The 15,923-nt window shown below is 45.3% G+C and overlaps 1 protein-coding gene across 2 annotated transcripts in view; it reads right to left on the bottom strand.

Moving 5' to 3' along the window:
- The window catches only part of grm2b (glutamate receptor, metabotropic 2b), a 19,809-nt gene extending 3,886 nt beyond the window's left edge, over window positions 1–15,923 (bottom strand). Inside the window, exons 1-4 of one of the 2 annotated variants that reach the window (XM_027012483.3) lie at window positions 15,512–15,923; window positions 9,870–10,508; window positions 2,574–3,411; window positions 746–1,809 (exon numbers count right to left, since the gene is read on the bottom strand). In XM_027012483.3, coding sequence (XP_026868284.2) covers window positions 746–1,809; window positions 2,574–3,411; window positions 9,870–10,382 — 2,415 coding nt within the window. In that variant the 5' untranslated portion in view covers window positions 10,383–10,508; window positions 15,512–15,923. The other variant, XM_027012484.3, reaches the window with a different exon arrangement.

The raw sequence follows: 15,923 nt of genomic DNA, 5'->3' as shown, positions 1-15,923 counted from the left end.
TTTTGTACTCCAGCCCCGTACGTTAATTTCTGGCCACGCCACCTTCACCTGGTCCTACATCACCTTGGAGTGACGTAGGGATGCATGTCTCTAAACACTGCGCGGCTCTTTCCTCGTCACTTCTGACTGCTGTTTGCTGTGGCAGTCGAGGCATGGCGGCTCACACAGCCCTGGGCCATCCTCCATGTCTGTGTTTACCGTGAAGCTCACTGAGACTTGACATGTTGCCTCGCAGCAAAACGAGCCCACCGATAAAGTACGACAGGGCGCCCACGACCTCCCGGAGGGAATCGTTAACACTCGCTACAAGAAGTTCACGGCTCTGAGGTTTTGGGTTTTTTGTTTGTTTTTTTTCTGCGGTAGTTTGCTGGACTCATCAGATTAAACCACCAGGTAAAACCGATAAAAACGGTTCTCAATTCGATGTCCTGATCACCGACAGGCTGAGCTTTATGCACAATAATCTGAAAAAACCCCCAAATGTTTTTATGGGGTATGCATGAGCAAACTTTAAAAGCATTAATTAACACGAATTAACATTAACTTTTAGATCTTACACCTTTTTGCTACTAGATCATACAACCTTTCATTTATCATTTTATGGGAAATCCCCTTCCACACATCCGTCATACCTCTTCACCAAGATTTTATTACTGATATGAATTCATTCTAGAAAGCTGTCAAGGACGTGCCATGTGCCAGTTTGCGGGTTGTGAAATATAAAAGAGGTGTAACTCCCACTTACCCTGTAGTCGCTAGCGGTAACATAGAATATGGGCTGAAATGCCAGCCAGATGATGCACGTGGTGTACATGGTGAAGCCGATGAACTTGGCCTCATTGAAGTTCTCAGGGCACTTCCTGGTCTTGAAGGCGTAGAAGGTGCACAGGATGATGAGGATGCAGTTGTAGGTGAGCGACACCAGCATGCTGGAGTCTGGGCTGTTGCACTTCAGCGTCACCACGTTACGCCTGAAGGGCCCCACTTCCTTCCGCACGCCCGGCACCTCCACCAGGAGCCACACTAGCGCTACCAGCAGCTGGGCGGAGATCAGCACCCCGCAGATGGCCACCTGGGAGCCAGGGCTGATGAAACGGGGCCGCTTGGCGCCGTCGCGCACGCCGCCGAATATCCTCGCGATCCGGTTGGTCTTGGTGAGGAGGGCAGAGTAGCAGACGGCGAACGAGGTGCCGAGGCCGAGGCGTCGCAGGGCGCACACAGCCACGGACGGCTTGGCGATGTAGATGAAGGTCATGGCATAGCACAGAAGGATTCCTAGCAGGAGGATGTAACACAGCTCACGTCCGCTGGCCTTCACGACCGGAGTGTCGTTGTGGCGCAAGAAAACACCAGCCACCCCGAGGGTACACATCATCCCCAGACAGGCTATGGTCACGGGCCCAATGGCCCATGCGTCCGACCAGCGGATATACTCCTCCGGGAGCTCGTAGCAGCCCGTAAGGTTGGCCAATGGCCACTCCCCAAAGCCGCAATCCTCGCAGGTGAACTCATCCCGAAGGTACTGGTGGGGCTGGCAGGGAATGCAGATCCAGCAGCAGACGTCCCCGGGTTGCATGCTCTTGGCCTCGTTGGGTTGGCAGGGGTCACTGCACTGGGAAGTGGGCACCGACCCCTTGGACCAGGGAAGCAGGCTGGTGTTGAGGACCAGACCTTGTGCCCAGTGGCCCACCTTCCTATAGACGTACCTGCTGTTCTCCTGGTGGTAGTGGAAGATGTTGTAGCGACCCAGGCTGTCACCGAGAGGGGTGAATCGCACAACGTTCTCAGTGTCAACGGGCCTAAATGGAGCTAGTCAATGACAACAGAGAGATTTATATCACAACAAAGTTGATCAAAAGAATTTGGTAAAGTATTGCTTACTGTACACTTTCTTTATTAGCACTAGCACATTTATTTGCCAGAAAATAGTCTGCCATAAGCACAATGTTTTGAAAATTGCTTGTTGTAGGTTTCTGAGCTAGAGTTGTTAATCCACCATGCTGTATTAGTGGTTACTGAAGGTTTCTGTGAACTTCTAAATCACGTAAAGTAACTTCAGAATCCAAAACAGCTGGGAGTGGACTAATGAGTGTTTTCTGGCTCCACTGATTTTACAGGGATAAAACTTCATAAACAGACTTCTATCTCTGAAGTGGTGCTTTTAATGATGAAAAAACTGCAAACATTTGAAAGGCTAATCTCAGATGAATCAGTCATTTTTATTACATGCTCTAGTTGACTCAGACCATCCTCCATGATTGCTGTTCCTAATATAGGACCAGTTGATCTATGTTGACAGTCAGTTTGCCACCAGGCTAATTTATTTATTTATTTATTGAATAGTGTCTTTTTATTTTCCACGGTAAGACCCATCTAAAATAAAAGCTATCGATCTAAGTGATGACTGAATGGAACAGTCTTCCTGAGTTTAAAAAGGGAATAATTAACCATAAATTCTACCATTGCTGATAATGAAGGGAAGCCAACTAACTGCCTATTAGTAATATGCAAATGAGCCCATGCTACTTAGCAAATACCATTACTGTAAACGCTTCGTTGGTAATGGTGCTCACCGTCAAACTTGGTCTTAAGGATGAACTCACGGTAGAACCTCTTGCCATTGCCTGGTTTCATGGCGTCACACACACGGGTGGTGTTAGGGCACACCACCTGCCGCATGTTATGCAGCGCGTAGGCCATGGCGTAGACGGCGTTCACCACAAACATGATCTTGGACTCCTGTGTGAATGACCCATCCCGTAGGCTGTGCCTGGCGCAACCATGCTCTTGCAGCCTACACCCGAACCGGTGCTCCCAGAATTCCCTGAACCAAGGATTCCGGGTGTTGAGCTCCGGCGTGAGCTTGGTGAAGTAGTCCTCAAACTCACGGATGGGGTAGGAGGAGAGCTCGATAGTGAAGGCCCCGTTGGCTGCATTCTCGCTGCCGTGCACCACGCTCTCCTGCGCCCCCCAGCCGTCGCTTGCCACCCAGATGAAGGAGACGTTCATGCGGGCGGCTGCCACCAGCAGCTCCCTGGCGTCTTCGCTGCGGGTGAACAGGACCACCACCTTGGCGTTGGCCTTCTGCTGCAGCGATCGGATTACTATATCGTAGTTGCCCCGGTTCATGGAGCGGCTCACCTTCACCGACGTCGCGATGCAGATGTGCCGCACCCGTGCCTCCTGCTGGAAGGCATCAATGCCCGTCTCGCCGTAGTCGCCCTCCGACGCCACCGTCGACACGTAGGTCCAGTTGAAGAAGCGCAGGATTTCCGCCATGGCCTTGGCCTGGTAGAAGTCCGGCGGCACCGTCCGGGCGAAGTAGTCGTAGCGTGATTTGTCGCTCAGCTTTGCGCTCGTGGATGCATAGCTGATCTGAGGGATCTGGAAGAGCCGGAGCAGATTGGCCACCTGCATACATTTGTGGAAAACAGAAGAGTCTCCTTAAACCATGATTATGCAATGTTTCAAATTGCACTGGGTGGAACTGAATCATACAGCGCTTTTTTTTTTCCCCCCTAACTTTGTGTGAATGTCAAACTACACAACACAAGGTTAAACTTCCCTAGCTTTATAATAGTGCTGAGCTAGGATCAGATTTGGATTTTGATATCCTAATTAATGCAGTACTTAAAAGAGGGAGGGGATGATCTATGATTTGCTCTTACTCTGATACGTACAATTAAGATATGATATACTAAGAGCTGTCTCTTGTAAGAGTACTGAAGAACGTAGACAGGTGTAGCCCACTTAAATTCTTCAGGGCTTTGGGTCTTTCTGGAAATTGCAATTTATGCCATGCAATAACAGCTACTACACACCCAGGCAGCTTATAAAGAGGCAGGGAGACATAACAGACACCCCTGCGCAGCTAAAGGCTTAACAAGATGCTCACCCATCCTGTCGAACTTCCAGTTATCATCACCACAGCTGAACATCCATGATATTTTTCACTATAAATGATGCTAGAGGCCATAGAGAAAACATGTACTCTTAACTATGTACTCTCTTAACTTTGTTGCTGCATTTTTTATTCTAACCTGGCCATTTTCCTGCCCAGACACACCTGATGCAACTCGCCAATTAATTACCAGGTTTAGCAGCTAGGTGTGTAAGAGCAGGAAATTGCCCAACTGTGCTGGACTCTGGCCCTGAAGGATTCAAGTTGGCCACCCCTGAGACAGGTAAACAAACGTGCCAATGGACCTCTGCAAAACTTGTTGACAAGTAATTAGCTACACCCACCCCCGTCTTCCTACCCAGGCTCACCCACACCAGTGCCTCCGGCTATATCTGCTTTGCCTGGTGGAGGAGATGGGATTCTGATCCTACAAAGCCTGCATCTTCGCTTGTTATCTAGCTCATCTAAGTCCATCATTTCCGGCTGTTTGTACAGAGGACTCAGCTAAGCCTAATTCTGACCAGTCAAGATAACAAACAAATAACTAAAAATAGAAATATTTTCAGGAGCTTAGAGCTATACCTCAGGGTATGATCCCCTCCTGCAACTAAAACTGGGTGCTGAACTCTCTCTCCCTTGTTTTGCTATAAAGGTTGCCATAGAAAATGAAAAAAAGAATTTTGAGTGTCCACCCTCTTAACCTTACCAGTGAAGTTTGTGTATCCCACTCCAGTGAAAGTGAATGGTATTCAGGTGGAGGTTTCCCGTGCATCATTTCCCAGAGGTGAGCAGCAATCACTGGAGGAGCTGTGTTGTGGAATTCTGGGAAATGTGCTCACTCCACAAAACTGAAGTGGCAATTAGGCCCATGGGGAGCGCCGGATAACGATGGAAATTCTGAGTGTAGTTGTGAGGAGGTTGTACACAGCCAGCTGCTCGATAGAAGAGCGACCGTGTGAGGTTTCTCAGCACAAGTGCATTGATTTTAGATGAGCTTTTCCCTCTTGTATTACAATTGCGTGGGCTGGATCAACACCTCTAATTAAAGGACTTTTCCTACACTCAGATACCTGATACATTAAAGCCCTGTATTTTTAAAGAGGGTTGGAACTGTATGATGTAACTGTTCTGCAGCCTAAACCGGGTAACAGTTCACGCTCTCCCAATTCATATCCCAATGTACAATTCCAATTTCATGACCCACCTGAAGCGGATTTTCACTTCCGTTGCCAGGCACACAAACAGGGCTATTGTTATATTATCTGTCTTGGGCTCCCACATGTGTGTGTGGCTAAGGAATTTTTCATGCCTCTATGATTCCATTATTGCCAGCTGAAAATAGTCTTATGGCCAGCCAGTGTTAAAAAGAATCAGTTTAATTTTATCTATTCAAGACTGGGTGAATTGCCATATCATACATAACCTGCTCAAGAATTCTCATCAAAATATTACTCTGGACATAAATCTCAAGTACTTTGCCAGAGAAAATGGGTGAATCTCACTGGCCAAAAATAGATCATGTAACAAACATGGAAGATGGATCTTAATAAATGCGACAACCACTAAAATCACTAAACTGCGTTTTAGCATAGCATGCTTAGCTATGTCCTGGGGCTGTGTCACTGTAAGAGCCATGAGTCAATAAATAATGGTTGGCATCATGCTTGGCTAGCTGGGTCACAATGCTGCATCACTGGTGATTGGCATGACACGGGCTAGCCGATGGACGGACATTAGATGTGATGTGGTCAGTGGATAAATCTGTGTGACAGCCATGTTTAAGGATCCTGGTGGGTTTAGGCCCTGTGGGAATGGGACTCCACTCACACAGGAGAGGGAGCCTGAGGAAATATTATTCATCTAGACATGTGCGGGTCTGGGCACAACCAGACCACTACTCTGCATCACATGTCTGGCTGATTTCAGAGGAATCTAGGAATAGATTGAGTTTGGCTTTAGATTTGTGATTAAAGCCTGAAAGACTGAAGCATACTTTCATCACTGAGAGCTCACCGAGATTTAATTATAATTAACAGCTAAACAAATTGAAATTAGTTCCCTGTAAACCATTTCAGGCACCTGTAACCATTAACAGGATGCTCTTATTTCAACCTGGATAGTTGAAATTTGTTTGACAGGTGGTAAACTAAACTACTTGATCTCACCATTGAAGTGAATGTTTTCTACTTCACTTAATTTTTTAAACATTAATTGGATACATTCAAGGGAGCGTGGATCAATCACTTCCCATCTCGTTATGTGCACATATTATACTGACCAAATATATGCATGTATCTAAGCCGTTATTGCACAGAACAAGACTGTCTTTGATCAGTCAGGTCCAGTGGGCATTCCTGAACAGGAGCAGGTCAGAATAGCACTGAAGCATGCGACAGTGACCACCTTAGCTGTCCCCTGTGCACCCTGCTGAGGGTGACCTGTGGTGTGTGTGTGTGTTTGTGTGCATGTGTGCGTGTGTGAGTGTGTGTAAATGTGTGTGTGCGATTGCGTGTGTGTGTGAGAGAGTGAGTGTGTGAGAGAGTGAGTGTGTGTGTGCTTGCGTGTGTGCGCTTGCGTGTGTGTGTGAGTGAGTGTGTGTGTGCGTGCGTACGCGCATGTGTGCGTGTTCCCTTTCTGTTTCATCCCTCTCCTTTTCTCTTACCCTCTCCTTGCATCCCCCCCTCTCTCACTCATTCTTCATGTCAAAACGTTAAGTCCCTACAAACCTAGGAGAGGATTTATAATTTCAACAAAACTGTGGGGGGTTCAGGTGCCCTCTGTGACTGCTCATTAAACATCTGCATCCTTAGAATTTGTTTTTTTAGGACAATACAGTCCAACTAGTAGGAGACACACCATCGCTGTCCAGATAATCACAGACCAGCTTTGAAGGGGAGAGAGAAGCAGACAGTTGACAAGAGAAAGGCAGAAGGGGAGATATATGGAGGGAAAGAGAATGAGGGAGGAGTAAGATAGAAAGACAAGAGAGAGTGAGAAAGAGGAAAGAGACAGCCCAAAGAGGACAGAGAGAGAGAGAGAGAGAGAGAGAGAGAGATAGAGATAGAGATAGATAGATAGCAGTGAGCTCCAGATGGGTGGAGAGGCGGGGCAGCTCTCGGACGGTGTGCAAGCTTCCCAAGAGCCCCGTGACGCAGTACGGCCACTGATCACGTCCTGCTTTCAACATGAAAGGCCCATCTGTTCGAACGTCCCACAAACCAGGCGGACGGGGGCGTCCTGCGCACGTACACCGCCTCTTCAGGTGCTACCGGTGGAGGCAGGGAATCTAAAACAAGTCCCCCTCTGTGAACGAGCAGCCACGACGAGTAGACGGAAGTATGCTGTTGGCTGGCACGCCGTTTCCTGGCACACCACAAGCTAGAAAATAAAAACGAGCAGCACCTCAGATCTGCAGGCTTGGAGATTATGTGCATGGTGGTTGATTGGAGACTGGCGGCTTCTTAAATGTAATAAAAATTGACTCTCGGTTCATTGCTGTTCTTGTTCTAATGAATTGCAAGGGGAAAAAAAATGAATCGCGGCTTGTTTGGTAGAGTTCCTGTCTGTTTTGCATCTGCCGAGGCCGGTTCCTTTGATTTGGCATCCAGTGAACACCACATGCAGTTACTGTTTATTAACATTCGGTCTGTTTCAGAGAGTAATGCAGCTCTCCGTGTGAGTGACCTCCACACACACAATAGCTAGCTGCTTTAATCGACAGCCACGGCACGTGTAATCCCCTGTAAACACTCTTCGCCTCTTCAGGTCTGCACCAGTCCAGGAGGACTTTTTTCAGATCAGAACTGGTCTAAAGAACATGATCTTGCCTTACCTTATTTCTACAGGGAATCAGCATTCACCATCCTTGGCACACACGGGGCTTTTTTGTGCATGCAAAGGAAGCATAATTTATTCTGTCACCTCGTGGAGGAGGAGAAGCAGAGGAGATGAAAGGAGTAGAAGGAGTTGTGAAGCTATCGATCGGTTGGCATTATCAATGCAGGCGTGAATAAATGTGTGCCTAGAGAACTTTTATAGTCACCCACACACGCACACACATACAAAGAGACACACAGTAACCCAAACAACATTCTGCTTTTTTAATTAATGCACTAAGCTGACAGGAAGACAGGAGCACATTGAAAGCTGTAGACTGATTCACTGGCACCAGCATGAAGACCTGGCTCTAGAAAAGAGTCCAACTGAAAGTTTTAAATCTGAATATCATTTAGATGGTGTAGATACTGTATCTACTTACATGTGTGTGCCATTATGCCTTCCATCACGCTACATGTTTCAATGGGCTGGAGTTTTTTCATTTGTTTTGTGGTTGTGTGTGTTCCTCTTCTAAGGGGGGTGGCCACTCTCAAAATAGTCACACTATCTGTCAATCTCACCCACTCCTGCTCAAATATAGAACAGCCCACACACATGCACACACGCGCATGCCTAATTTAGCACAGTCACCTGCCATCATTAACGCACACACGCACCAACACAAAGTTGACCCAAACACAGGTATTAACTGAACCTGATGTCCATCAAACCGCAAGGAAATCTATTTTCAGAAAATCACTCTGCTCCTTTATATAGGCTATTCATTAAGTCCGACTTCATAACATAATTTAATGACCGCTAATGTTTCCCTCTTGATTCCATCTCACAATGGCATCCAGATGGCATTCAGAGAGAAAAAAATAAAGTGTGAAAAAAGCACTCCCAGTTCCTAAAATGGCTAGGACGTCTGCTGCCATGTGCTGTCTGTTTTATATTCATGTTCATTCTCATCATGTTTGTTCGGTGCTTCTGCCGAGGCTTGCCTCTCCGACGGCAACAGGCCAGTGGAGCTCCAGTCAATCTGTAGCCTCCTCTCGGTTCTTTTCTCCCCAGCCAAGGACAGGTGGCCTGGGCTTTGCTAAGCAGCATTCCCCCTGGACCCCCGGAGCACAGACGCTAGGATCCGGCTCAGGGAGCCACTCTGATCCCACTCACTGCTGTGCCTCTAGGCTGTGACGTGATCTAGACGACTGAGGCTTCGTGGATAACTCTCTGCTTCTGTGATGAAGCAGGCTGTACGTTTTCCACACTGACGATTTGATCGAGTGTTACCACATTAGGACCACTGTTAAATTTCAACATCTATAATGTATAATTTCAACACCTAGCAGAGGTTCTTGGTTATTTTGGCCAATAATAACAAAAAATGTGACGTATCAAATATGGACAACAAAGGCAACAATGTTTGTCGAGCGTCGCGTCCTGCTGAAGAGACGATGGGAGTGTTGTTAGTAGCGCTCGGCCCTTTTCCTGGCAGTGACATTTTAAAGGAACTGGGGCAGCAGTTAACTTTCGAAACGGCTGCTTCAGTCATGGCAATTCACAGACAGCAGTGTGCATGTGCAAGGTGACAATGTGCTGGCAGGATTGTGCCGGTTTACGATGACCTCGAAAAGCCCCCTGGGCACGGTCCTGTAAAAATGGCTGGAGCAGTTTGTTTCACTGCACCGATGCAGGCTTTGGAACAATCAACGATGCTAAGGGATACCAGCCAGATGTTTACCACCAGTTAATGAACAGGTCCAGGACAATAATCCTGAGGTCATTTCATATATTAACTGACCACACAGCATTCACACTGTCTCATTATCTTTAGAGGAGAATGCTAATTACTCTATGTAATTAGTACCATAAAATATGTGGCATAACCTAGATTCAAATTTCAATCAAATTTGAATATACAGCACAGTATATGGCATTGGATTCATCGAGTCATTCTGGGAGACTGTGAATCTGAAGGTGCCTTTTAATATTACCCAAAGCATTATCTCTCTTGCAATGTTCATTTTAGTCCTGTATAACCCCGAATGGTCTGAAACACTCACTGACACAAGAAGAGTTAATTCTGTGGTGACATGTATGCATTGGTGTGCCAACGGATTAAGGTTTAGGCAGCCAGGTGCCACTCTACCTGGATGGAGACATCACTGTACGAGCCTCCGATCACTCCCGATATGGCCAGTGGCACCTCATCTGGCACGGGATTGGACCCATCGGGGCAGATGAAGCCCGGCTGATGTACTTTGGTGAGGGACGAGCGCACAAACTCCAGCGACTGCTCCAGCGCGTAGGTGTCCTTGGAGCAGGTGTCTAGGATGTGGGCCCCGAGCTTTAGGCCCGGCAAGATGCGGCTGTCCTGGTTGATCTCATCCAGCGCCAGCAGCATGGCCTCCAGCCGCTGAATGCCTCGCTCGCCGTTGACCTTCCCGCAGTCCTGCATCCCCTCACCCTTCTCGTGCACGGGAAACAGGCCACCGATCACCAGGTCGCCATCTATGATGATCTCGCGCTTGGTGCTGGGCATGGCAGTGAGGTATCTGGGACTGGGCTGGACCTGGGCGGGTAGGAGCAGCAGGAAGACCACCAGGGGGAGCCAGGGAGAAGGGATGCTGGGGGAGTAAATCCCCTCTGTAACGCCACACATACTGGGGTGCAGGGGATGGGTGAAGCCCCCTTCTAATCCAGCCGTGTAGATTTAGATCTGTTGGACTTTATAGACTGGGGAGGTTTCAAAAGAATGTGCTTGCATCTTTTTGGGCTGACCCAGGACCTGAAAGAGGAAAAAAGTAAGAAAAAAAGGTATGGGTGTTTTTGTCTGTCTGCGAATTGTTTTCTAAAATCTTGATACTCTGGTGTGATTATTTATGCAAGCTATTAACATAGCTTGAAATTTGACCACCAATTGAAAATTGCCAGTTAAATGCAGCCTGTGAAGCTAATGATTAAACATCACATTAGACAGACATCATATACAGACTCTAAACATGGGCCATGTCTAGCCATTTAATTGGATTGAGTCCAGAGTTATGGAGGATGGGCTGGTTCCACAAGCTCATTAATTTTACTGGATATAATAAGAGTTCATTCCTCTGCAATATCTGCAAAGTGGCAACTGCTATGACTACAGCTCAAGACATGTGAGGAAAGCAGATGGCAGGAGGAAATATAAAAAACTGTCACCTGTGTGAAACATCTCTGTCAATGTGGCATTTAAAAAAGTGGCATGAGTTTCTGTTTTCTGTGCTATAAATTGGCACTGCATTTACATATGCAGACCCAGAATTTCTTCTATACACTCATAAGCAATTGCCACAATTTAATATTTGGATTTCTAACAATCAGATAATGTTTTTGTCAGCAGGTGTTTGGAAACTACAGGTTAGATGCTCATTTGATGCCATATGAATTCAAAACCTTGACATAAATGCACATTTACACCATTTTCAATTAAAATATGTTTCACAAATGTAATTTATGTTATGTACAGAGACAATATATCTAGTCACCATAACTAAATTCACTTATTTGGACTATTTTTGGAAATATCAACAACAATGATTTATTCAGGTAGTATTTACATTCCAAGCAGTCTTTCTTCCTCCCAAACTCTCACAGTTGGTCTAATGAAGCAACATTCTCATGTTTATTAAAGTGTTCTTCCTTAACCTCTGTTACCATGGAAACTAGAGAACGTGAGTAAGTTGGGCGAACAAGGTGCCATCGTGAAGGTAAGTGGAATTTAACAGTTAATTTGGTATCTTCCATCTTGCCGGAACAAACATTGCACATTGAAATAAAAGCTATTTAGACAAGTGAATAATATAAATGCATTTACAAATTTGGTATGCAAAATGTGGAAACAAAAAAATCTTGTGAAAAGTTAATAGAGAAGTACATAAAAGAGCCACAAAAGACAATGGTGGTTTGGCTTATATGCGAACCGTGAGATAAAATATTGATGATGCCATTCCACAGAAGCTTTTGTTCAGTGCATCTGACAGACGCCAATTACACAGTCCCTCTGCCACAACTTGGAGTAAATGTGCCGTGCACAATGGCAGCGGTAAGATGTTGACATCTGACATCGAATTGACACCTTCATGGTTCATGGCCAAGTTCTCTGGCCATGGGGACAGCCTGGGAGAGGGCTTCAGTTAAAGTAATTTCTCTGAAATAAATGTGTATGGGTGTTTGAATGAGCCCGCATCCCTTTTAGTGAGTAAAGATGGAGATCTCTAACGTTTGTTTGTCGTTCGTCCTAACATGGACAAGCGTTGTTTTGGCATCCATCTCCACAGATCACCAGCAGGAGCCACTGAGCAGGACTGCACGAAACATTTAATTGGCGTTATAAATGAAGCATGGCAGGTTGTGCATCCTCCTGGAGCAGATGGAGCAACAGGTCTCTCTGTCTCCTCAACAAGGGTGAAGCCCAGAGTTAATGGGCCAATCCGTGCCAAGGTACCACGATCTGGACGGGACAGAGATGATTAGGAAGGAGGAAAAATGGAACCTGTTTCCCTAGCAGCTGCGACTCTACTGCGCAACACGCACACTTTAGAATGCTGAAGGCAGAATGTTCGCAGAATTAACGCACAACTGATGGAGTATGATCTGAGATCAATGTTATGCTCATTTATGGAGCATATTTGATACGGAGTTTCATCTTGGCATGTGTAAACATTATGAACAATATCTGAATGGCACGTTATGTCGCATCTGGAACATGATGCAATCACTAGCATGTAAATGTAAAGCTCTAGATCTCCAAAACAACTTATTTCCCTTCAGAAAAAGAAAAAAATATATATTGTTTACACTGTCTATTGCTGTGTACTAAGTTGCCTAATTATGAAGAAACTTAAAGGTGTCTGTTTTTGTCTACACAGTCTCATAATGATCTATTAGTATCTACTTTCAGATTTTAACAGTAAAATTCAGCTTCTCTTCCTATTCTATTTATTTTTTTTTTTTTATCTCTGGATGCAAGCCAAAATGAACGAACAAGCTTCACAGACGTACTGCATAAAGAGAATTCCCAATGTAAGACTAATAGCGTCCATCCGAAATGAGCACTTTTGCCTACTAATTTTATGCCAGTTACCAGACATTTGATTAATGGTTCTGCTTGCAACGTGTTTTTCCAAGACTAATTTGATTGCAGGATAGCACCTCGCTGGTTTCTTCTGTACTAAGATCTCCAACAGCGCTGGCCGGAGGATTTTATAGCCAAACGTGTCTAAGTAGCAGCAGGAAAGCCGGATAATTATGGAAAACCAAATCATTCGATCTCTGAAGGCTCTCTGTCTTGGCTACCAACCTCGCGTGGAAGGAAAGAAGCGTTACGAGTTTGTTAATTTTTATTGTTCGACCTGAACATAAACGTAAAGGTATTGGTTTATATTTACATTAAGCAGCAAACCGCTCCGTCTACAAATACACCACTGGTATGCATGTAGGAAGTCTTCATCATTCGGGTAAGTGCGGTCGCGCAGGAACTGCTGCTGTCCTTTGTCCTTATATAAAGTTTTGATTAACAGGATATGGGTGGTGGTGTTTAGTGTGGTGGTGTTTTTTTCTTCTTTTTTTCATTTCCACGATTTAGGCAGTCTTCTTTCCTGTATATGACTGCTCTCTGGTCTTTGATAACTCATCTGGAGTAACGCCAGACCGAGTGAATGGCTCGTTTGGCGGAGAGACGCATTCACACTCAGCCATGGAGAAAATAAACTGTGCAGCGTTTTTCTTCAGCATGTCCTATCGGCGCTCCTCTGCGATTGACTATGGATTCTTCATCAGTATTCAGATTCCGAGGTTTTAGGGATGAATGGGAAACCTATTGACTGGTTTAGCTTCTCATGACCTCTATAGGTCGAGAACTTTTGGTGCGGACTACTCAAGGGGGCTTGAGTTTGAAAGGTGTCTCACAGAGAAAGCCCCCTCGTCTATTCATGTGTGGTCTCTGACTGAATAGTGATTGAATGTATTATTTTAAAAAATCAAAGCGCAGTGTTATTTAAAGTCCTCCATTATGAACTCGAAAAGTTATTAACTCTTGTAAGAACTCAGATGAAGAGTGTCGTGTCAAGCGTGCTGAATTAATAAACTGAAGTGGATAAGATGGACCCATCGCCATGCCCAGCGATGTTAGAAGAACACACGGTTCCTCTTTAGCGCGGCCACTAAAGACGCGTTAGTCTACTATATTAGAACCCCGACAGCCCTGAAAAACACACGTAGCATCTTGAAGGAGATCAGAGACGTATGTGGGCGGGCAGCTATACATATACTGTTACATAAAATAAGTGGTATGGTTTCTGGCAGAGGTGTTTTGACTAACTCTGTGAACATAGGCTACTAAGGATTTACAGCGCCTGCTTGCTCAATTAGAAGAAATTAAGCGAAACCAGTGATGCAACCTTTTCAAATCATTTGCCAGCTACCTAAGACCTCATTAAAACTTTAGTTATTCAAAAATAGCACCATAAACGGGCCAACACTGTACACGCGAAGACTTGACAGTATTAGGCTTGTGTAAAATATACGTAGCTGCACAAACCCAAGAAACTTAATCGAAATGTCAGGGTCGCTGTAGGGGGAAGCCACGTTTCCACGCCGTAATCCCGCAAGTTATTGCTTCATAAACAATACCACTTCCAGTCAGTCCAGGAGCCTACGCAACGTGTAAAACCGAGGGAAAACATCTAACCTTAGTAGGTTAACAAAGACGTCTAACGACGAAATCTCTGTTAACTTTCGTAAGATCACTTTTTCACATGAGCAGCTGTCTATTAAACAAGATATGGAATACTAACATTATTTATAACCCAAATCTGAGGTTATTGTAACCCCTAATATATAAAGTGAGGTTCTAATAAAACTGAATGTGTGTTTCCCTGCTTTGGATATATGTCCCCTGTTTTGAACATGTGTTGTACGAACATATGAATGTACGAACAATTAAAACACTACACGTTAATGGATAAAAAAAGGTAGCACTAACTTATGTGATCAGAAAAGTGGGAGTGGCTGATTATTATGATGTCAAAATCTTCATAGTCAAAAATTTGCTTGTAACACGAAATCGAACAGTTAGATATTAAATAGCTTTCATCCACGCCCGATAATTTGTCTTGAGTCAATATCATTTTGCCACAAGAATTGTTTTAGGGGTAATGGTTGCCATTGAATGCAAGCGGTATAACAAATACATTAATTTCGCACTGCCATGCACGGCTATCAGACTACAGTAGTTAAATAATCACACGCCTATTTGTAATTGAAAAAACAACCATGGCGATCCACAACATGACTATGCTCAAAATCAGAAGAACATTAACTTTTAACTTAAGGGTGTGCGCCGATCCGCAGGTATAAGGTGTGTAACGGTGTCAGACTTCTTACCTGTAAAGAATTCAGCAGGCAACGCCAACCACTACTTATCGTGTTGGGAGAAAACAAGAGAAACCAGCTTTTTAATTTAGCCAAATATCCAAGCGCAGACGTTTTTAGTGTTAAGTGGTTAAAGCAGGTGTCTCGCAGGTGTCTACGACTGCGATGTGGAACTGTCCGTGGTGCTGAAATAACGTCCGGTCGCCGCGCGGAGATCCTGAAATACCTGTGCACAGCGGTCGCTTCACGTGAAGCACCGAGTGCTCCGACGATCTAACTTCGAGGCGTACGTAGCAGCAAAGTCATCCTAACTCGCCAAGAAAAAAAAACAAAAAAAAACACAATCAATCGGTGTAAACAAATGCATTCAGTAAACAGTACCTTTCGACTGACTGCCTTTCCTCGCTCTCATGGTTTTCTTAGTGCCCGACGTGTGTCCTCCGGTCCGACGCAGCGTCGTGTGAGACCATGGGGGCTGAGACACAGACTGTTTCTGATCAAGGAGGGCAGCTTCTCGCCCTGACTACTGTAGCAGAACAGGGCGATTCAGGCGACGAAAATGTTTCCCCAGCGCTCCAAGGGATTTGCGGATATTACTCCCTGCCACGACTACGTCTTACAAAGCTGTCCAGTTTGTATAGAGCCGGTTTGACAAAGTGTTTAGACGCACACTGTCGCTGGTGCCACAACTGGCGTAGGCAATGTGGGAAAATCAATGTTCATTTTAAAATAAACATATTTACAAACATGTTCAGAGGTCAGAGGCTTCTAGCTCTACTTTATGTTGCGCCTA

This window comes from Electrophorus electricus, chromosome 22 (genome assembly GCF_041902795.1).
Source record: "Electrophorus electricus isolate QZ-2024a chromosome 22, ASM4190279v1, whole genome shotgun sequence".
NCBI classification, from domain to species: domain Eukaryota; kingdom Metazoa; phylum Chordata; class Actinopteri; order Gymnotiformes; family Gymnotidae; genus Electrophorus; species Electrophorus electricus.
This window is presented reverse-complemented; position numbering and strand designations above follow the sequence as displayed.